At 39.4% G+C, this 24,425-nt stretch overlaps 1 protein-coding gene across 8 annotated transcripts in view; it reads right to left on the bottom strand.

The window, feature by feature from the left end:
• Blm (Bloom syndrome helicase) overlaps positions 1–24,425 on the bottom strand; it is a 125,921-nt gene that overhangs the window by 65,563 nt on the left and 35,933 nt on the right. For all 8 annotated transcript variants that reach the window (XM_076187146.1, XM_076187147.1, XM_076187144.1 and 5 more), the window contains exons 6-9: positions 8,311–8,410; positions 7,119–7,766; positions 6,529–6,638; positions 4,714–5,626 (exon numbers count right to left, since the gene is read on the bottom strand). In XM_076187146.1, coding sequence (XP_076043261.1) covers positions 4,714–5,626; positions 6,529–6,638; positions 7,119–7,766; positions 8,311–8,410 — 1,771 coding nt within the window. The remainder of the gene's footprint in view (positions 1–4,713; positions 5,627–6,528; positions 6,639–7,118; positions 7,767–8,310; positions 8,411–24,425) is intronic.

Below are 24,425 nucleotides of genomic sequence, written 5' to 3'. Positions count from 1 at the left end.
CTATGTGGATTGCTGGGTCCCCAATATAAAGGAAGTGGTGAATGGAGCAAGTCTGGTCTATCAAAAGGCATAAATCCACTCCCACCCATTTGATCCCCATATAATCCACTCCCATTCACCATCTCATGCTCCCTCTTTTCTTGGCTCCTCCTGGATGATGCATCATCCCTGCATCTCAGAAGCAATGCAACAAAACACAGAACATTCACAGCAAGGCCACTTCATTTAATTGGTAACCCCTCCTCTCCATCCTCTCATGCAGAAAAAGAGAAGACGGAGAGAAATCCCTTTGGGCTGTGTCAAAATATCATTCATACATACTCCCTCAAACTCCCATCCCCCATCCACTCCATTCCATGCATCACATCATCCATACACAACCATTCTCTACTCACTCCTATCTTCTGTCTTCTCCCTTCCTTCCTAAACAGATATTCCCCTCTCTCCCAAAGCCCTATTTACCATCCATCCATCTCATCCTTGGTCAATCCCTATGTTCACTCCCTCCATGTCTGCCTTATACATCGATTTTAATAATCTTTCTTCACTCATTCTTTCCATGTGTCCAAACCATCCCAATATTCCTTCATCAACCCTATCTCCCAACTCCCTTTCCACCCCTGCTCTCTCCTCATTTCTCACTTTAACCAGCCTAGTAGTCCCTATCATACTTCTCAGGCATTCCATCTCATACACATTTAAACTCTTCCTCTCTTACGTTCCATGTTTCTGCCTCATACAGTGCTGTTGGCACAATCACTCCTTCATACAATCTCTTAGCATCCATTCCCAAATATCTATTTCTCATTACACTTTCCCCAAGGCTTCTCTCCATCTACATTCTACCTCCACCTCCACTCCTCCCTTTCCTGCCACATTTGCCTTAAGTATCTAAAGCTATCCACTTCCTCCAATCTCTCTCTCCCTTAATACTCACTTCCAATTTGCTTCCGCATTCTCCCCTTGTACATCTCTTCAACTTACTTTTACCCATATTCATTTTTAACTTCCTTCTTTTACACACCTTCCCAAACTCTGTCACTGATTCCCTTAATCCTTCCTCTGATCCTGATACAAGTGCAGTGTCATCAGCAAACAACAACTGGCCTATCTCCCATTTTTCTCCATTTTCTTTAACCATCTCCACTCCAAGGCCCATTTCCCTTGTGTTTACTTCTCGCACCACCCCATCCATGTATACATTGAACAGCCATGGCAACATGACACATCCCTGGCAAAGTCCCACCTTTACTTCAAACCACTCTCTCCATTTCTAATTCTAACACAGGCTCTACCACTCTCGTAAAAACTCTTGACTGTTCTTAAAATCTTTTCTCCTATCCCATATATCTGCAATACCTCCCACAGTGCCTTCCTGTCTACCCTGTCATAAGCCTTTTCCAAATCCACAAAGGCTCAAAAAACATCCTTCCCTTTTACTAAAGCTGATCCCTCTGAAACTACTACACTCACACTTGTCCCTCTTCCCTTGTAAAGTGGAACTATACAGGCACTCCTCCAATCCTCTGGCACCCTACCCTCTTTCAGACAAACATTAAACAACCTTACCAACCAGTCCACCATCACTGTACCTCCCTTTATCAGACACTCTACCTGACACCCATCTAACCCAGGTGCTTTACCTGCTCTCATCATTTTAATAACTGCTTTCAACTTATCTTTCCTTATTTCTCCATTTTCCTCATTAATCACTGTATTTTTTTTAGCGATTCCCACTATGATTACCTTTCCCTCCCTATCCTCCTTCACATTTTGCAACTCCCTAAATTACTCTGCCCATCTGCTTACTGCTGTCTCTTCCATTATCATCTCTCTATCTGCACCTTTTACCTTTTCTTTTCTACTTAATTCACCTCCTCTTCATCCCTTAATTTCTGTACAATTTTTTTTTTATTACTTTCAATTTTTTTTGTCATACTAGCCCACTTCACATCTACTCTCCTTTTTGCCTCCTTTATCTTATGTTTTACTTCTCTCTTTTCTTTGTACCTCTCATATGATTCCTATTTTGCAATCATTCTGTGAAAGCTTGTTTCTTCTCTTCTACAACCTTCTTTACTTCATCACTCCACCACTCACCTACCCTTCTTTCTTTTTATTCCTGTCCTCCTTGTTCCACATAACATCTCTGTACACCTTGTGACTCCCTCCTTGAAACATACCCATTCCTCCACTACTCCTAGTTCTACTCTATCTTTCACTGTCTTTTTCCTCTTTCTCCTTGTATCCTCCAGTCTCAATTTACCTTCCATTAAAAAATTATCTGATATTCCACCACTATCTCCCTTTAGAACATGTACATCCAAAAATCTTCCTACTCTTCTCCTGGTTATCACTATAACGTTCTTGCGTGACTAACTTACTCGAATTCTACAACACAGTTGTCTCGAATTATGACAAAAGAAACAATATAGATTTAATATATCTAGACTTTGCAAAAGCTTTTGATACCGTCCCACACGAAAGACTACTTACTAAATTAGCTTTGCATGGAATAAGTGGTAGCCTATTAGGTTGGACTAGTAATTGGTTGAAAGGTCGAAAACAGAGAGTTGTTTTAAATGGAAAAACTTCTGGATGGAAAAGTGTTGCAAGTGGAGTTCCTCAGGGTTCCGTTCTTGGGCCACTTCTATTCATAGTATATATAAATGATATAGACCATGGACTAAAATCTACTGTTTCCAAATTTGCTGATGATACAAAACTGTGCGGAGTGGCAAATGATCACTCAAACCAATTAGATATTCAAGAAGATTTAGATAAATTACAGCAATGGTCTGAAAAGTGGCTAATGAAATTCAACACAAGTAAATGCAAGGTAATGCACATAGGTAAAAATAACAGCAAGTACGATTACAAGTTATTTGGAAATTCGTTAACATAAGTGGATAGTGAAAAAGATCTCGGCGTAATTATCAGTAACGACCTCAAATCATCCAAGCAGTGTATTTCAGCCTCTGAGAAAGCAAATAAGATTCTGGGATTGATTGCGCGATCTTTTGATTTCAAAAGTCCATCACTCATTAACAAGCTATATAAATCGTTAGTTCGTCCACATTTGGAATATGCTGTTTCCGTATGGTCACCGAATCTCATTAAAGACATTGACAGACTGGAAAAAGTACAACGGCGAGCCACAAAACTGATTCCAAATATCAAAAATAAATCATACGAAAATCGACTTAAGCACATGAATCTGTTTTCCCTAAAAAAGCGTAGACTCAGAGGTGACTTGATACAGGTCTTTAAGATTTTAAAGGGAATTGACAACATCAAAAGTGACCAAATTTTCACATTGAATGAGAATCAGACAAGAAACAATGGTCTCAAACTGTCCGGAAATAGATTCAATTTGGAAGTGAGTAGAAACAACTTTGCCAACCGTGTAGTTAATGAATGGAATAAACTTCCTGCACAGGTAGTGCAATGTAGTTCAGTTCGAAGCTTTAAGAATCATTTAGATAAATACCTAAGTAAGATGCTGTAATTATTATAATTTATGTTATATTATTTGTTTTTGTTTTGTTATAATTTGTCTGTCTGATTTTCATTTATTATTAGTTATATGTCAATTTATTATCATTTACTATTTACCTGTTTGTTTGTTATTCAACTATACCAATGCATTTATTTATGTATTTTAATTGTTATTTACATTGTTATAGTTTTAATTTATTATTAATATGTTTTTTTTCTGCTTTTTTTTTCTTTTCTTTTTTTTTTTTGCATCCGACCTAGATATGGATCAAAAGGTCTCCTGTCGGCATGCTTTGCCTTTGTAATCCTTTGCCTTTGTTATATCTACCGCCCTCTCCCATATATACTTATGCTTGACTTTCTTCCTAAACACTGTGTTTGCCATCATCAACCCTCAAGACACATCTCCACCATCATCTCTCCACTACGATTTTTTCATAGAACTCCTCACTTCCCAACCACTCTGTCTATTGGTTCATCTCCTACCCTGGCATTAAGATCTCCCAATACCACTACATTGACATTTTTCCCTAATCCCTCTATGCACTTGTTTAAATCTATCCAAAAAAATTCCCTTACAATCTTCTCACTACAAGCCCATATACATTTACATAGACCCACATCTCCCCAGTTTCACCTTCATCCACATTAACCTTGAAGAAACATCCACTCCACCACATGCTTACCTATCTCTTCACTTACTTGTATAGTCATCTCTTCTCTCCCTTGTCCTCGCTTCACTACTGATGCCCTCCCAACTACATTCCCAATTTCAAACTTGCCCCTCTTTTTTTTTTTTAAGGAATGTCCCCTTAGTGGCTACAGAGAATAGGATACCAAGTCCTACCTCCGTCCCATTTTTGTCACCTTTTAAAACTCAAGTGGGAACACTCTGTGTCAGTATTTTTTCTATCCTACAACAGGGTTTGGTGAAAAATGAAATGTATATTCAGAGAAGTGGTATTGAACAGTATTAAGAGTAGGGGGGGGGGCCAGCTGGAATACATGGGAGGACTCGGAGGGAGCCTCTTGGAATGGATGAAAGATTTCCTAAAAGATAGACCCATGAGAAAAGAATATATTGTCTCTTTGAAGAAGGTAAGATTATGGCAGCGGGCATTTCGTGTTTCTAGAGCCATCTTCTTTGCCCTATGTGGATGGATTGCCCAGATGCCATATCTATCATTAGTAAAATCCTTAAATTTATATACATACCCTTAGGAGTACTATTTTTTATTGCATTCATCTTGCTAGCTCTCTGCGAAGAGAACACGGGTGATGACCTCCCTTCTCCTTGGTTATTGCTCGAGAATTGTTTTATTTGTTGCTGTGATGGCTGCTGCTGTTGCTGTCTTGGTACAACAGGAGCTGAGTTAGTGAAGCTTTCTTCAAAGAAACTCTCTCCACATACTGGGATATCATAATCTAATTTGGAGACATGTGATACACTTGTATTTGTATTTGTTTTATCATCCATCACAATCACTGACTGGTTCTGGTTTTTCTCTCCACTGAAACTAGAATTATTCAATAAAATTACTTCAGGTTTGGTTGCTGTGTTCCTGGTAATACCTGCCTCAGGTGTTGCACCACATTCAATGATTGATGCATTTCCTCCACTCACAGTTTTACCAACACTCCTGAACGAGAATGCTCCAGTACTTGACACCTTTCTTTCTTTAGCTTGGACACTGTTTGCTGAAACCCTTTCCCCACAAGTACTCGGACTGAATTTGGAATGATTGCTCTTTGCTATGAGATCCTCAGTCTGTGTTGGTAAAAACACATCACTCCCACTTGAACTATTAGTGAGTAAAGAAGAGTCTTGCTTCACATTTGTCAAACTGGCTGAGCTTTTTCTCACAGAACTACTTTTAGGTTCTTTGGAATGGACAGGGTTAGGAAGTTTTGGTTTTGTCACGCCACTTTCGAGATGCTTTCCCTCAGACTGCTTCTCTGTAATTTTCTCCATTGCATCTTGCAGACCCAAATGAAGAGCAACATCATATTCAGGAATTCCACTAAGAGTTTGAGTTGGAATACTTGAAAGCAATTCAAATGCCTTTTCAAGTATTTCCATCCTGAGCTTCTCTAAAATAACCAAATCTTCACTTTCTAAGTAGTTTACCTGAAAAATAAACAAATAAAAACAATAAAATAAAATGTTATATTGATAAAATAATGAGAATTCTAACATACACATAAAAACCAAAAGGTCTTTTTGCTTTTATATGCCTACCCTACATCCATAAAAAACATTTACTGTCTATCCCAATTTAGCACCTCACAGACAAAATCATCCCCGTCCCCTGCCAACCTGCTCAGGTCTGAGACAATGGAGCAAGACACAGCACTTTCACAGCAGGGCCTGCCAACCAAAGTTGATTTACCCCTACACCTTCATTATATGGCAACCCTACCTACCAGCTACCTTTCTACCCCTTTCCTTCACCTCATCTCCACATTTTTCACTCTATCCACTATATTTCTTAAACATCTTATGTCAAACATGTTTAGGTTCTTCCTTTCTACCTCCTTCAACTTCCAAGTCTGCTCCATACAGAGCTTTGGCCAGAACTACCCCCTCATACAGTCTTTCCCTTATATTAATTCCCAGATACCCATTTTTCATTACACTTTTCATCCCCCCACCCCCTAACAAGACATTAGCTTGTTTTCCTTACTCTACAATTCAACTCCACCCATGCTCCACTCCCAGCTACATGGGACCCCAAATACTTAAAACTCACTATTTCCTCCATTCTCTCACGCAACCCACCTCCACCATTACCACTTGTACATCTTACCACCTTACATTTGCCCACATTTATTTCCAGCTTCTTCCACTCACATATTCTCCCAAACTCTGACACTAACTGCTTCACTCCATCCTACAACTCAACTGCAAGTGCAGTCCCATAGTCACCATGTGTTGGTAACATTTCAATAATAATTATCTATGACCACAGGAAATGAACGGATATCAAAAACAACTCAAAATACTATCGTCATGAATTCAGAGAAACTTACCCTTAGGACAGGATGTTTTAAAATGCTTGTACTAAAGTTATTATTGGCAATAGGCTTTGCTTTGACCTTTTTACTGTCTGAAGACTTAAATGAGTCCATCTTTGCATCACCTGAGAAAGAAAATTTGATGAAAGAATAGACACATAGAACACACAGGGTATCTTGACAACAACCAAAATAAAGTCATTGCAGGCAATAAAAGGGTTAATTAAAACATATGTAACCCCTTTGCTGCACAAAGGGTTTCCTTTGGTGGAATAAAATCCTGTCAGTAGCCAGAAGTGTGAAAGTCAACAACAATGATAGAATCAAATAAAAATTGAGGGGACAAGGAGGGAAGGTCCCTCTGTAAATGAAGCAGCCTTGCTGCATAGCTTCTGACCCAGGCAGTGGGCTGAAGACAAGGAAGACCCTTCATCCATGAGGAGCTAAGATGAGAGTGAAACAAAGGGTGGTGGGTGGAAGTGAATTGGGTGTATGCCTCGACTGGCTACCTCCCTTATAAGGGAGAATATGTCCTTGGTATATAGATAGATATAACAATTGTATGTATTCCATGAAAATAAAATACACAAAAGTGATTTCCTTACCTTTTGACTGGTATTTGTTAGGGCTGTCACTCTTCTTGGGACTTCTTGACAGGGATTTTTTAGGACTGGAGACTATTGGCTTTGACCATGATGCAATAAGTTTACCCCATTTTTCTTTATATTTTAGCTCTTTTGGATGCTTATATAGAAACATGACAGCTTTGCCTATACCTGATGTCTTTAGCATGTCAGATGAAAGTGAAGGCACTGATTCAAGCCACTTGAGGACAAATTCACGCACCTTGAGGGGAGGAAGCGACTTATTTGGCATAGGAGCAAGCCAATTTGCAAGTACGGAAAGAACATCTGCATCAAGAAAATCCTGGATCAATGTGCTATTTTTCAAGTCATTCATAACACTACAGAGCAATTCTTCTTTTCTGTCAGCTAGCAAACCCTTTTTTGATAATTTCCGATCCTCATCAGCAGCAGTACGCATTTCCACAACAATCATCAACATTTTTTCTTTGTTTGTTGTGTCTATGGACTCTGAGTTGCTTTGCATGGAGTGTTCTGTCGTACTTCCTTTGGTGATATCACAGCGTTCATACTTTTCTAGCAAGTTCAATTGTGTAATCAAATCCTTCTTAGAACTGTTGTGGTCCTTCTTTATACTTTTCTTGACTGGTTCATCATCATCATCATCATCTGCAAAATCAATTAAGGGTAAATAAGGACAGAGTTAATTGAGAGAGAGAGAGGGAAAAAAAAAAAAATAGAAATGCAGAACTGGTGAGGGAACTGACACTGGATGTCCAAGATGTGACTACCACACAGAAGATACAGTGCATATTACATCCATCCAGATAGATAAAAAAAAATCTCTTCACCAAATGACTTATGAGATGAACTGGAGGCTGTGGCCAATTTCCTTAGGGCCATGGACCTGCAGAAGAGGAGTAGAATAACACATTAGCTAACCTGGAAAATCTTGAAAACCAGTATCATCTCCCTCCAGGTGTTTTTATTTCTCATAATTCCACTGCTTGAGGCAGTACTCATACAATTTGTTTCTGATATCTAGTATTAACTTTGTAACTTATCCCTGTACTCTTTCTAATCTGTCAATGTTTTTACTGAGATATGCGAACTAGAGAGAAATGGCATATTCCAAATGTAGATATTACAGATACAATGAACTATACCTGATTGCTCAACCAGAGAGTCTAGGGAATGACAACAACAACTATACCTGAAGGATGCTGATGAGGTGAAGTGGCGATGAACTGGGTGTTGAGAGGAACCACAGGAGGAGATGAGGGTTCATTTTCAATGTAATCAACCTCTTCCTCCTGAAGAGGAACTGGGTATCAAAACTAATCTACATATAGTAATAGTTTAGGTAAACATTCTTACCTGCTCAACCTTATGATGTACCTTTGTGATATACAATATAACTCAGTATACTATATATCACCTAAATATCAAGCAACAAAATCTGTATAAATTACAAGTTTCAATTTACTACTCCCTCACCTCCCATCCCCCACATGCATCACAGCATCATCCATACACAACCATTCTCCATTCACCCCTTTCTTCTCTCCTCTCCTGTCCTTCTTCAACAGACATTCCCCTTTTTCCCAATGCCCTTTTGACCCCATCCATCCATCTCATCCTAGGTTGCCCCCTCATGTTCACTCCTTCTACCTCTGCCTTCCAGATTAGTAAAAGGGGTGTGGAAGGCAGAGGTAGAAGGAGTGAACATGAAGGGGTGATCTAGGATGAGATGGATGGATGGGGTAAAAGAGGCATTAGGAAAGAGGGGAATGTCTATTGAGGAAGGACAGGAGAGGATAGAAGATGGGGGTCACTGGTTGTGTATGGATGATGCTGTGATGCATGAGGGGGAGTGGGTAGGGGATGTGGGGTGAGGAAGCATGTGTGAAAAATAAATTGACACAGCCTGAAGGGATTCTCCCCACCTTCTCCTTTTATGCATGAAGGGACGGAGGGGGGGGCTGATTTAATGAAGTGGCCTTGTTGTGGATGTACTGCGTCTTGCAACACTGCTTCTGACCCAGGGCAGTGGACAAGATGCAGGGATGACCTGTCATCAAGGAGGTGCCAAAATGAGAGGAAGGGAAGGGGGTGGATGGGAGTGGAGTATGTTGGGGATTGAATGGGCGGGAGTGGTTTTTATGCCTATTTTTTGGCTACCTCCCTTGAAAGGGAGAAAAAGCTTTTGGTAAATGTATGTATGAATTTACTAATCTATCTGTAGTTACACATTAGTGGTACTATGAAACTTTCATGTCAACCCTCCTCACTTTGCTCTTTTTCAATGATATCTCTTTCATGTGTCATCTACCTGGTCTATACATGTTTCTTGGGCCAAGTATGTGCATGGAATGATGATGGGTCTCTGCACAAGGTAGTCCTGTGAAAAGTACATCTGAGACAATCATCTTCAAGCCTCATCAATTTGCTCACTTCCATATGGAGGTGCAGCCCAGTGGGGCTGACACTTGGTCTTTGGACTGGGGTCATGGTCTATCCTCATCAACTTTGTCTATATTTCTTCCACCTTTAACCCTTTAGCGGGCAAGTAGCCATTCCGGGATACTTAATACTACGTTTTTTACGAAACGTATTGCAATACGTTGATAACGTAGACGGCTTGGGTTGGTTTCAGCTAATGAGGGAACTCCTTGGCTATTGTTCTGCACCAATCAGATCACGCTAACCCATGCGGGAGCTTGAGATGCGTGGACAGAAGCATGCAGTCTCTGTCTAGACGCTGTACCAGGCAAATCTACTTCGAGTTACTTCAACACACACGCCTCCCACACCCGCAATAATGAAGGTAGGTGTATAGAAATCTGATAGCACATAGCCAGATAAATATGTTCCAATGTGATATGGGTGTCAAGTGTAAAATGTGAAAAGAAATTGGTGAAAAATGATGGTGAAATAAGAGGGTGTCCCGCGCGGGACTTATGACCGGTTCACGGGAAACCATGTTAGTCCCGTATGGGATACTATGCCCGGTCTACGGGGAACCATATTAGTCCCATGCGGGACTTTCGGCCCGCTATGGGTATCTTATTTAACGAAATGTTTGGTGATTTATTCATAATGAAACAAACTTATGGTGATGTGGAACATTTATCTGGTTTGTGTGTGAGACCCATGTGGCATATTGCCTGAAAATACGGATGTTTTCTGTGATTACCTGCAATATATTTACTTATAGTGAAGATTATGGTGCATTATTTTGTGTTTTTAGTTAAATATGGCCCTATCATGCTTCCTCATTTCAGCCTTCGACATTCTACTCTGATGCTAGGAGGTTTACTCGTAGGCAGCAGGCTCAGAGGGAAAAGGAGACCCTCTCCAAATACCTGATTCCTCCCAACTGTTCCGACAGTGACATGGAGGTGGAGGATGATGCCCTGGATGATGTCTTTGACTGCGACCCTGACCCTGACTTCCTCCTCAACCTCCCTGATGATCTAACTCCCTCAACCTCAGGTAAGCAACGAAGCTAATGTTTTAAAGAGCAGGAGTGTTTGTTTTGGTGCCATGTTTAAAGGGCCAAGTGTTGTGATGTCATTGGCATTTAATTTGTGAGCCACAGACTTGAAGAGAAAGACGAAACAGACTCATGTTTTGCTGTGAGTCATTTATATGGGTGGCCTTTAAATGGCTGCAGTGACCGTTTTGCTGCCATTTTCAAAGGTACAAGTCTAGTCATTTGATTTATAGGGCCTCAGTGTTTGTTTTGTTCTTATTTTTAAAGGGTCAAGTCATGTGATTTAAAGGGCCTCAGTGTTTGTTTTGGTGTAAGCTTTAAAGGGACAAGTCATGTGATTTAAAGGGCCCCAGTGTTTATTTTGGTGTCATTTTTAAAGGGACAAGCCATGTGATTTAAAAGGCCTTAGTGTTTTTGTTATGTTTTTTTTTTTTTTTTTTGCGTCATTTTTAAAGGGACAAGTGTTGTAATGTGATAGGCATGTATTTTCTCTTTCCATTATTACCATGTTTATTCTGCTTACATAACTTATCTATGATTATTTACTTACCACATTGTAATTACCTTAATTGTTTATACTTACCTCCTCAAGGCTGCACATTCACTCAGACTATTTATGTACCATTGTACTTACCTTAGTTGTTCATATTTATCTTCTCAAGGCTGCACATTCACTCAGACTATTTACTTACCATTATACTTACCTTAGTTGTCCATACTTGTCTCCTCAATGCTCCGCATTCACTCAGACTATCTAATTAACTTTGTACTACCTTAATTGTCGATACTTAGCATCTTTGTTGTCCACAGGCGCTGTCACCAGGGTCAGGCCACAGCCAATGCCAGAGGAGGACACCACTGACAGTGAGGATGAAGAGGAAGCAACTGGACTGGCTCCCAAGAAGGCTAAGAGAGGCAAGAAAGATGTGCCACAAAGGACATGGAAGAAAGCGGACATCAGCTACCCTCCACTGCCTGACTTTACCCACCCTGCCCCTGATGCTCTTAGGTCGCCCTTTGAGTATTTCCAGGACATGTTCCCCACAGCCCTCCTGGAGGATATTGTATACCAAACAAACCTCTATGCCCGGCAGAAGAACGTCAACACCACCTTCCAGACAGACATGCATGAACTCATGGTGTTCATCGGCATCTTGCTGTACATGGGGGTCTGCATCTTGCCTTCAATTGAGGACTACTGGGGAACATACACAAGGGTGGTGCAGGTGGCTGACGGAATGTCCTCTAAACGGTTCCGGCTGATCAGATCCCTTCTACACTTCAACAACAATGAGAACCTTCCTGGCACCACTGACCGCTTCTTCAAAGTTCGTCCCCTCTTTGCTTTCCTGAACAGGCAGTTCCTGCAGGTGAAAGCAACCCCAACACAGTCCATCGATGAAGTCATGGTGTCCTACAAGGGCACCAGAGCTGGGACCCTGAGACAGTATATCCAGACAAAGCCGGACAAGTGGGGATTTAAGCTGTTCTGCCGGGCAAGCAATGATGGCTTCATCCATGATATCCTCATGTACCAGGGAGAGACTACCTTCAGCAGCCACCACACTCAGCTCTCCCAGGAGGAGTCACAACTGCTTGTTTCCACCAAGACCGTTCTTGTGTTGGCCAAGACCCTGAAGAAACCTTCTCAGTCAGCTATATATGCTGACAACTACTTCACCAGCATCGAGCTCGTGGAGTATCTGAAGGACAAGGTGGGCTGCCGATTCGTGGGGACGGCGAGGGTCAACCGTGTTGGGCGTGCTCCTCTGATGTCTACCAAGGAGCTGGACAAGAAGACGACTCCTCGAGGCCAATATGACTATTGCTCCACTAACGGGATCCTTGCCCTGCGATGGAAGGACAACAAGAACGTCACGGTCCTGTCGTCTGACGTCGGTGTCGAGCCCGTTGGCAAAGTGAGGAGGTACGACCGTAACACCAAGAAGAAGGTGGAGGTGCCCTGCCCCAACGTCATCAAGCAGTACAACGGGAAGATGGGAGGCATTGACAAGTCCGACATGCTCACCCACCTCTACAAGACCCCCATGCGAGCCAGGAGGTGGTACATGAGGCTCTTCGGGTATGCCCTAGACCTCTGTGTCTGCAATGCCTGGATCTTCTACAAGCGGGACTGTCAGGCCATCGGAGAGGATCCAATGACCCTAAAGCAGTTCAGGCTTGATATCAGCCGCATTGCCCGCTGCCAGAAGACCACGATGTCCAGGATTACGAGGGCATCACCTGACCAGCCAATGTCCATTCCACGTCGGGGGCAAAGGGCCCAACTCCCCAGTGACCAGCAGCGCTATGACAACACAAAGCAACACATGCCCATCTTCGTCAGTAACCGGCAGACTTGCAAGCACTGCTCCACCAAGGTCACAATCCACCGCTCCAGGTGGATGTGCAATGTCTGCCAGATCGCGCTCTGCCTCTCGGAAGACCGCAACTGCTTCATCTTGTTCCACAACCCTCCCGCCAGAGGTGAGCAGCAGCCCTCAACTTCTGCCGCCTCTCCCTGAGCCCGTCTCCCATCCACTGATGTCCTCTGTTTGATTTTCCATGTGTTGGAATGTAAAATCATATATTTTTGCACTTTTTGTAAGAAAAAACATTGAATTTCTCCTTGTGTTTTATTTCAAACAAGCATTATTTTTTAAGAAATATAGAAGAATTTATTGATTGTAAATAATATATTATATTAACAAACTATAAATAGAATTATATGGTAAATTATTTATACCCCATACCGGGCGAAGTAGCCCGGAAGGGATATATATGGTTCCCCGTAGACCGGGCACAATATCCCGGACGGGACTAACATGGTTTCCCGTGAGCCGGGCGGTTAGCCCGCACGGGATACTTTATTGACAGAACATTGCATGCAATCAATGCCTCAAATCAAAAAATGTTCATGAGTAAAAGTGTCTTAGAAATGCATCTAGTTTATGACCCTAAGAGTAATTTTTGATACCTCAAGTATTTCTAGGTGTGCCCGCTAAAGGGTTAAACACAAGGTGAGCTGACAGCTGGTGATTGATCATCCCCTTGTACTCCTTTCAGTCAGTGACATAGGTACAGTCCCACACCAATACAGTACAATGCAAATGTCAGTCCATGTTTTCTTACCAGAGATCTGTGGGAGGATCCATGGATTATTGGCAGCAGCTGTGGGGTTGCAGGTCTCCAGTTAGCGAGACTCAAGGCAACAAATGATTAATTGATCCATCCCACTCCTCTTCTCCAATCATACCTCCTTTATATTTCCTATACACGATCTATCAATGTTTACTGGTTCAAGTATTTGCAGGGAGCAATGAGAGGTACCTGCATGAGGTGTTCTTGTGACAAGGATGACAGGAGTTATCTCCCCCCTACCTTTCTTAAAACACCATCAACTTCCTGACTTGTATTTGGAGGTGCACAATCATTCAGTGGGCATCAGATCTCTATCAACTTTGTCTGCATTTCCTCCACCTTTAAATACAGAGACCTAACAACCAGTGATTGATACTCTCCTTGTACTGCTTTCAGCTGACAAGACAGAAACAGTTCTATATCAATACAGCAAAACATTTCTTCCTGGAGAGATGTATGGGAGGGCTTGGAGGCCACTGCCAGTTGCTGTGGGTTTCCAAGCAGTGAAACACAAGTTGACGACTTACTGAGTACATGCGTGTGTGGGTGTATTTACCTAGTTGTATTTTCCAGGATGAGAGCTATGCTCATAGTGACCCGTTTTTGTATCTCTCTGCATCCAGTTTGTTCTTAAAATCTTGTATAGTTTTGGCACTCACTGTTTCCCTGTTTAGTTTGTTCCAGACATCAATCACTCTGTATGGGAAGCTATTCTTTTTCAAATCTCCTCTGTGTGGTGTAGTGTTATCCTGGGCCCTGGCGCTCGATACGAGCAGGGCACCATAGGTTTACAAGGACTCTTGGGCACAAGGCCCCCATTGATAGATATGTAGGACGTGGCATAGATTTCCCTCTGCGCAGGGAGTACGACGTACACCCAAGTCAGTCTAGAACTGTCCGTCCCACTGAGAGTATGTAGCTCTCCTATTGTGACTCACCTCTGTACGCATAACCCACTTATCAATAAAGACTCCAAACGTCCCCCCGCCTTTCTGTTGCACACGAAGACTCTGTAACTGTCCTTCTTTAGCTAATTCTTGTGTCCTCTTGTTTCTCTTCTGTCCCATTTTAATAAGTCATCTCTATCAAGAACTTCCATCCCTTTCATAATTCTGTAAATAGTCAGCAAATCACCTCTTTCTCTTCTCTGGTCCAGCATTGATAGATGTAATTTATCCAATCTGTTCGTATGTCGAATTTGGGAGTGTAGGCACCATTTTTGTTGCTGCTCTTTGAATTCTTTGTAATTTCTTTTCGTGTGCATTTGTTTCTGAGCCTCTGTACTGTAATTACCTAGTTGTAGTTGTATTATACGGGAAGAGAGCTATGCTCGTGGTGACCCGTCTTTGCATTTTTCAGCATCAAGTTTTTTCTTAAAAATCTTGAATTGTGTTTGCACTCACTGTTTCTTCATCTAAGTTATTCCAGATATCCCGCACTCTGTGTGGGAAGCTATTTTTTTCAGATCTCTTATATAGTTATCCTTTTTGAGCTTCTTTTTATGTCCTTTTGTTTTTCCATTGTCCCATTTTAGTAAGTCATTCCTATCAAGGATTTCCATTCCTTTCATGATTCTATAGTCAGTAGATCTCCTCTTTCTCTTCTCTGCTCCAGTGTAGGTAATTCCAATTTGGATAATCTTTGCATGTTAAGGGGACCCCCCACCCAAATTTTTTTTTTCTGAAGGATCTTGCTGATTTTTTCTGTGTGATATCTAGGTCTGAGGAAACCTTCACAGCTTGAGTTTTATTCAGATCTGACCAGTAGTTTTTTATTTTTTAATAAAAAACGTAAAAAATACCATATTTTTGGGCTTCTTTCAAATCCTACCTCCTCTTACAATTTTTATTCAATGTCTTCCATTTTACAGCAAAAGAATCTTCTACATATATAAAAAAACAAAAGAAAGTTTTTTTAAATATCTTTGTTTAACGCCGAGGAAAAAAATATAAAAAAATTATCGAAAAAAAACGCAAAATTTTGATTTGACACGTTATTAAAAAAATTCTATTTAACATATGCAAAAAAACTCTCTATTTCATTTTTTTTCATTTATCTGGCTATAAATAGAGACCTCATATGCAAAAATCAGTTGAAAATTGAGGGAGGAGATAGACTTTGTGTATCAAAAACTTACATTTTTCAGAAACGAGTGTTAAATTTTTTTTTTTTTTTAGTTTGACTAAATTTTACATTGGACCTCCTAAGACCCATTGAAAACAGGTTCCATTGTATTTTCATGATGATTTTGAATCTTTCAAGTAACTCAGGCACTTTGTACCCTCCTACAGTGTAGGATATTATTCACTCAAAGTGAGGGTCTCATAAGGTGCCACCTCACTCTTTGTCGCAAAGTTTGAGTTCTTGGTCTAGAATGACCCAGCAAGGTAGTCTGATTGCTGGGATTCAGCTCTCTTCCTTTTCTTGGGTTTCCTTTCTGGTGTTGGAACAGGCTCTTGCTGCATCAGGGACATCACTGTGAGGTTTGAGACTCTAAACCCAAGGTGTTGCAACAAGGAGGCATCCTTGTAGCCACTTGTTAGCAAACAGTTGTTTGCGTAGAGACAACGTGTCTGATATAGGTGTAGAGGACAGAGGATCAGGTGCTGAGGATGTGGATGTAGATGGAAGGGAGAGAGCTGCTGGAGGGAGTACTAGTGGTGGTGGCGGAGGTGGTGATAACAAAGTTGATGCTGGGGTTCTTTCTTTCTCCCCTTGAGTTGCTAATGTAGATGTTCTTATCTTCTGCAAGCGTGCCTTTTGTTTGGATAGCTTAGGCATGGCTAATATCTTCAAATATCTCTTCACTGAAAAATAGATGCGAATTTCACACGGCAAATTAGTGAACGCGGCAAGCTAGCGTGTACATGTCCTTTACTTTGTAAGGCTCAGGCCACTGCTAGTCGTGCAGGCTGAACTTCCTCACACCACATACTCATGTGCATGCCGGACGTAAGAGAAAACTTTATGAGTGCATCAAACGCAAAAAAATAGAGTAAAATATGGTCAAAACGTATGTAAACAATGGTCGTGCACAGCATGTGGCTGCCGTGGGGAGGGAGGGTAGGCCCTTTAAACCCTTTAAAAATGGCGGTACGATAAAAACACTTTACCAGCATCTAGAGCAAGATCCCTACTATGTATTTAAGCAATAATTTTTTTTTTTTTTTCGAATTTTTCTTAAATCTGGGGGTGGGGGGGTCCCCTTAACCACTTCCATATGGTGACGCCTACGTAGGCAGCATGAGGAGCAAGTGGGTACTCGATAATGTCGACATCGGCATCTTGATTATATTTATTATAGTCGTACCTACGTAATTTCCATTTTCTCTAAACTGGCTTCATCAATTTTCTATGGTTATCAAAATACACGGGTGAAAGAGAACGAATGATTGAGCACTGACTTTATTTTTTATAATGCGATTATTATGACGCAACATCGCACGTCGGGCAGCTAATGCTGCCAGACATGCAATGTGCACCGGAGTGAAGAGGTTAATTTGGAAAGAGCTGGTGCCAACTCTGTTGTTGCTTTCTGTATTCTTTATAATTTCTTTATATTCTTTTTAGTACTGGGTGTCCATAGTGTTGCTGCATATTCCAGTTTTGGGTCTTATCAATGTAACTAAATTTTTTTAATCATTTCTTTATCCAAATAGTCAAATGCCACTTTCATTGATCTTAATAGGTTAATATTTTGTTTTTACTCTTTCCAAACTACATTGTACTACACTTCTTGGTATTGAAGTTCACTTCCCACTTTTGAGTCCATTTCCAGATTTTGTCCAGGTCTAACTGTAATGTTTCACAATCCTCCTCTGTTCTTACTTTCTATAGTATTTTTGTGTCATCTGCGAAGAAATTCATATAACACTCTACTCCTTCATCCATGTCATTTATATATATGGCAAACATGATTGGAGCCAGTACTGAACCTTGCGGGACACCACTTATCATTTCTTTCCAATTCAAGTATTTGTCTCTAATTACTACCCTCATTTTTCTCCCAGTCAGGAAGTCTTCCATCCATTCCAATAATTTTCCTCTGATACCACCTATTGATTCTATTTTTCTTATTAGTTTCTTGTGTGGTACCTTATCAATGCTTTTTGTACATCTAGATAGGCACAGTCTGCCCATCCATCCCTCTCTTGTATTATTTCTATTAGTCTCGAATAGAAGCAGATCAGGTTTGTTGTACATGATCTTCCTTGTTTAAATCCAAATTGATTTGGATTTAGTGTAGTTTTTTCTTCCAAATTTTTAGCCCATCTACTTTTGATAACTTTTTCACATATTTTTGCTACTGTGCTTGTTAGGGAGACTGGTCTGTAGTTGGTTGGATTTTCCTTGTTTCCTCCTTTATATATTGGTACAATATTTGCATTTTTCCAGTCCTGTGGTACCTTTCCTTCTTTGAGTGAGTATTTAATTATATTGTATATTTTATCTGTTAACTCCTCTATGCATTCTTTCAGTATCCAATTTGCAATTCCATCCTGACCATGTGATTTTCTGATATCAAGGTTTTTTATTTGGGGGGATTTCTCTCTATTCCCTCACATTTAGGTGAGTTCTCAATTGTGAATACCAACTTGAAATGATTGCTCATAATTTCTGCCATTCCTAGTTCTTCTGTATATTCATAATTTCCCTGGCACAGCTTTTCTATTTCTTGTTTACTTTTTAGTTTACTCTTTACATACCTGTAAAATAGTTTATGTTGTACCTTGCATTTTTCCATTATTTCTCTTGAGTTTCTCTCTTCATCTCTGCATATTTTTACATAATCATTTGTTAGTTTGATGTGTGTTTGTCATTTGCTAATTTTTTTCATCTTTTTTCCATATTTTCCAAGCTTTGTCTCTTTTATCCTTAGCTTCACTACATTTTTTTGTTGTACCAGCTTTTTATTTACCGGTATAGTCTTTCTTGCTTTTTGTTGTAGTACATATTTGTTCACTCCCTCATTATAAATTTCTTTTAGTATATTCCATTTCTCTTCCATCCTTGTTTCTTCATTTAGGAATTTTTCCCAGTTTGTCTTACAAATGAATTCTTTAAGTTTCTCAAAATTCATTTTGTTGTACATTAGTGTGTGTAGTCCATGCTCTCTAGCTCTCACACCCACCAATAGTACACAGAATCAGTTATCCATTGCACTTTACTGATTTTAAATCCTTCAAAAGGTTCTGCAATGACAGAAGATAAAAAATTATCAAATTTATCCCAAACAACCTGTGTGTGTATTTACCTAATTGTATTTACCTAGTTGTATTTTACGGGAAGGGGAGCTATGCTCGTGGGGTCCCGTCTTCATATCTCATTTTATCTAAACTATTTTTAAATTCATGTATTGTTTTTGCACACACCACTTTCTCATCTAACTTGTTCCAAATGTCTATTACTCTGTGAGGAATGCTGTTCTTTTTCACATCTCTTCTATAGCTGTCTTTCTTGATTTTCTTTCCGTGTCCTCTTGTATTTCTATCATCCCATTTTATCAGATTCTCTCTGTCAATAATTTCTATGCCTTTCATGATTCTGTAAATAGCTATCAAATCTCCTCTCTCTCTTCTTTGCTCTAGTATCTGTAGTTCAAGTTTTGCTAGTCTCTCTTCATATGATAGTTTTGAGAGTGTTGGTGCCAATTTTGTAATTGCTCTTTGTATTCTTTCAAGTTTTTTATACATTTTTTTGTACTTGGTGACCACATCATTGCTGCATATTCCAATCTTGGTCTTATCAGAGTGATTAGAATTTTCTTCACCATTTCTTCATCCAGGTATGTAAATGCCACTTTGATTGTTCTTATTAAATTATAAGTTTCTCCAAAAATCTTACTTATATGTTTCTCAGGTGACAAATTATTCATATCAATGACTCCCAGGTCCTTCTCATTTTCCACTTTTTTTATTCCTTCTTCTCCCAATTTATATGATCCTGTTATTCTGTTTTTGCTTTTTCCAAATTCCATTATACTACACTTTTTAGTGTTGAACTCTATCTCCCACTTCCTACTCCATTCCCATACAGGTTGACATTCAAAAATCCGGCAACCTCGGGACCTGAGGACTGCCGGATTTTTGAAGTTTATAATTTTGTATGGTGTACCCCATATATATTTAAAGAAAATTACCACTTGTACAGTCCTTTAATGGAAAAAATAAACACTAAGTGAAAAGCAAATGAAATTTTATTATTCACGAACTGAATAAAATAAAGATAGTTATACAGAATTTTAATTCAATTCTAATAAAATATATAAAACTGATCCTCCGAAGAATTTTAATTAAACTAAATAAAATACTCCGTTCTGTACTTCTTAGGAAAGAAGCTAAATAGCAGATGGGCTTTTTACACATAATGTCGTAAGTTTCACAAATAGATCGCACAGACACATTATTACCAAGTTTTTTTTTTTATATTTCCACTTTCTCTGCGATCTATAACGCATGATGTTTGCGTTTTATGCCACCTTTCTTCTTTGTTGATTCCATATTGGGGCTATACAACAAATAAATGCTATAATGAGGAGAATAATGAGAAAAATGAGCAGGATTACTTGTTAGCAGGTGGAAGCATGAACCAACAGCTGATTTTGGCTTAAGCGGCAGCTCCAGAAAACAGTGGCGCACCAACACAGGAAATATGAAAATCAAAATGCGCTCCCGAAATCTGTCCCGGATTTCTGAACGTTCCGGATTTATGGTTGCCGGATTTTTTAATGTCAACCTGTACTTTATTTAGATCACTCTGTAGTGACTCACAATCTTCTTCTGTGTTCACTTTTCTTAATAGTTTTGCATCATCTGCAAAGAAGCTCATATAACTTTCAATTTCTTCATCCATATCATTAATATATATAGCAAACATTATTGGGGCCAGAACTGTTCCTTGTGGAACACCGCTTATTACTTCATCCCATTTTGAGTGTTGGTCTCTTATCACTACTCTCATTTTTCTTTCTTGCAAAAAGTCTTCCATCCATTTAAGCAGTTTGCCCTGTATTCCTCCTTCAGTTTCTAATTTCTTAAGCAACTTCTTATGTGGTACTTAGTCAAAAGCTTTTTTTAGATCTAGAAATGCATAATCAGCCCATCCATCTCTTTCTTGTATTACATCTATTAGCCTTGAATAGAAACATATTAAATTGGTGACGCATGATCGTCCTTGTCTGAATCCAAATTGCCTTGGATTTAACACGTTTTTTTCTAAATATTTTACCCATCTACTTTTGACAATTCTTTCACAAATTTTTGCTATTGTACTTGTTAGAGAGACTGGTCTATAGTTGGTAGGGTCTTTATTTCCTCCTTTATATATAGGTACTATATTTGCTTTTTTCCAATCTTCTGGAACTTTTCCTTCTTTCAAGGAACCGTTTATTATGCTATGTATTTTGTCTGCCAGTTCATTCCTGCATTCTTTCAAAATCCAGTTTGCTATTTCATCTGGTCCATGCAATTTTCTGACATCAAGATTACTCAAGTGCTTCAATATTTCGTTCTTTGTTACTTCTATTTCTTTCATGGGAGGGACTTTCTCTTTCCATTCGATCTCTTCAAGTTGTATGTTCTCCCTTGTAAACACTGATTTAAAATGTTTGTTCATAATTTCTGCCATTTCAATTTCCTCTGTGTATTCAACTCCTCCTTGTCTTAATTTCTCCAAGTCTTGTTTGTTTTACAATTTGTTGTTTACAAATCTGTAAAATAGTTTTGGTTGATCTTTACACTTTTCTATGACATCTTTTTCATATTTTCTCTTTTCCTCTCTGCACGTTTGTACATATTCATTTCTATAACCAGTATATATTTTCCATTTTTCAGGCCTTCTGTCTTTCTTCCATCTGGTCCAAGCTTTGTCTCTTTTGTCTTTTAACTCCCTACAACTTTTATTGTACCAGCATTTTACATATTCTTTTTCTTGTTTTTGTCTTGGGACATACTTTTCCACTCCTTTTTTGTAAATTTTTGTCAAAATATTCCATTTCTCTTCCACTGTTGTTTCTTCTTTGTATATTTCTTCCCAGTTTTCTTTTTGAAAGAATTCTCTTATTTTATCAAAGTTTGTTTTTTCATACATCATTCTTCCTTTTCTATATTGTTCATTTCTTTTCATGTATTTTTCTTCATTTAGTTCCAGTTCAATCAATATGTGGTCACTTTTACTTATTGGTGTTTTATATTCAATCTTGTCCACTATTCTAGGTTCAGATGTAATTATTAGGTCTAGTCTCGATGGTTCTTCCTCATTTCTATACCTAGTGTTCTCCTGTATCCACTGTGTCATTGTATTGTCAGTAATCATCTCAAGTAGAGCGTTTCCCCATGAGCCGTCTCCACCCTTTACTGTCATCTCTTCCCAGCAGATTTCTTTGCAATTAAAGTCGCCCATCATAACTATTCTTCCTCCATCTTCCATTATCTCATTTAATGTTATCTTTGTGTCCTCTAATATACTTTTATGTTCACTCTCTTCCCACGAGGCTGTTTTTGGAGGCACATAATTTATCACAAACTTTCTGCTCTTCTTATCTCTGTCTTCCATTTCGATCATAATCATCTCTACTGTATTCTTTCCATATGTGACACACCTCACATTTATATCCTTCTTAGTCAGGAACATAACTCCACCCCCTTGCTTTGTCTCTCTGATTCTAATCCAATAATTAAATGCATCATGTCCTACACTGTTGGGTGGTAGTGGACCTTTTAATTTTGTTTCTACAATTCCCATTATGTCCGGTTCTTTTTCCTTCAAATAATCATTCAGCTCATTTAATCCTGTTATTAATCCATCTATATTTGTGTAAGACACTCTTAGTTTTCTGCCACTTCCATTGTTCTCTGTTTCCCATGCCCAAACGAGACCTTGCCCCCAGGAGCAAACCTAACCAGGAAGGACTGGGTTACCTTAAACAGAGGAAGAGCCAAGGTGGGCAGAACGAAAGAAAACAAACACAAGTGGGGATACACCAATAGCCCCCAATGTCCCTGTGGCGAAGTACAGACGATGGTCCACGTCCTCCGGGAATGCCCATTGAGTCCCCACTGCTCCGACCAAGACCTTAGGGAAGCAAATGAAACTGCCCTCATATGGACACGGTTCTGGTGCGACAAGATATGATGATCCCTTTTGTTTTTCTCTTGTATGTCGAATTTCCTTAGTTTCATATTCACTACTCTCCAATAGAATCTCTCTTTTTCTGACTCTGTTCTGTTCTCGTTTTTTTCCTTAGCTTCATGTCTTTTCTTTCATCTTCCTCTCTTTCCTCTTTATTCATTTCCCTTTTTATCCATACCTTTTTATATTGTTCATTTGTTGCTAGTTTCCCTGTTTTGGATAAGATATTCTCTGCCGTCGTTTGTGACCTGAATTTAATCTTAATTGGTCTGGTCTTATCTGTACTATACTTTCCGAGTCTGAACTTCTCTTCGATTTCTTTCATTATTTCTGGTTCATCTTCCTGAACTAATTGTAGTAAACTGCTTACTTTTTCATTTTCCTCTTTGATTCTTGAGGTTCTATCTGGGTTATGTTTCTCTTCCATTCCTAATATAATTATACATTTCTTTTTGTCTGCTAAGTCTCTTACAATATTCTTCTTCTGTCTCATCACTTTGATAACTGAGTCTTCAGTTTGTTCTTTCATTTGCTGTTCAATTATATCAGTAAATGCAACTTTACTATTTTCCTGTATCTTCCTCCACCCCTGTGCCTCTTTTGCTATTGTTTCTTTATTGTCTTTATTGTTCCTTTTTAATTCTTTATTCTCCTCTTTTACTTCTCTTAACTGTCTTTTTAGTTCTTCTATTTCATCAGTTAAGTTTTTGTTCGCCTTCTCTAGTTCTTCTAATCTTTTAACTTTTTTTGCAAGTTTTGACATTTTACCGAACCTAATCTCCCAATGTTCAGTCATTTGTTCAAACCTTTCCTCCAGTTTTGCTAGTCGGGGGAGGTTGGTATCCGCCTCCCCCTCTTTAAATCCTTGGAAATTATTATCCTCACCTTCCATTGAATTGTTCTTATCTATGTTTCTAATCTTTACATTTTTGTTAGACATTTCGTCATCACTAAATTGGTGGGGACCTCTTTTGTTTACATGGCGTCTGCCTGCCTGGGCCAAGTCCTCTCCTTCCTCATTTCCTTCCATTTCCCTCAGTAATCCCTCCCCTTCTCCTTTTTCCTCACCTTCCCACTACACCACGAGCAATTTCCCCCCACCCTGTAAATACAATAGGTACTTCCTTTGCTTTGGGATCCACAACAATTTCACTTTTTCTTCAGATCGTCCTCTACGCCGTCCGTTCGGTGGAGTGTGTGTGTGTGTGTACATATATATATATTATTATTGAAATGGAAGAAAGACTTCCTGACTGGGAGGAAAATGAGAGTAGTAATTAGAGATAAATTCTCAAAATGGGAAGAAATGAAAAGTGGTGTCCCGCAGGGATCAGTACTGGCCCCCATCATGTTTGCCATATACATAAATGACATGGATGAAGGAGTAGAGTATTATATGAATTTCTTTGCAGACGACGCAAAAATACTAAAGAAAGTATGAACAGAGGAGGATTGCAACTCATTACAAGACTTGGACAAGATCTGGAAATGGACTCAAAAGTGGGAAGTGAAATTCAATATCAAGAAATGTAGTATAATGGAATTTGGAAAAAGTAAAAACA

This window comes from Oratosquilla oratoria, chromosome 6 (assembly GCF_046742065.1).
Source record: "Oratosquilla oratoria isolate Oo_2021 chromosome 6, ASM4674206v1, whole genome shotgun sequence".
NCBI classification, from domain to species: domain Eukaryota; kingdom Metazoa; phylum Arthropoda; class Malacostraca; order Stomatopoda; family Squillidae; genus Oratosquilla; species Oratosquilla oratoria.
The sequence above is the reverse complement of the archived record's forward strand: the minus strand, read 5'-3'. Positions and strand labels throughout refer to the sequence as shown.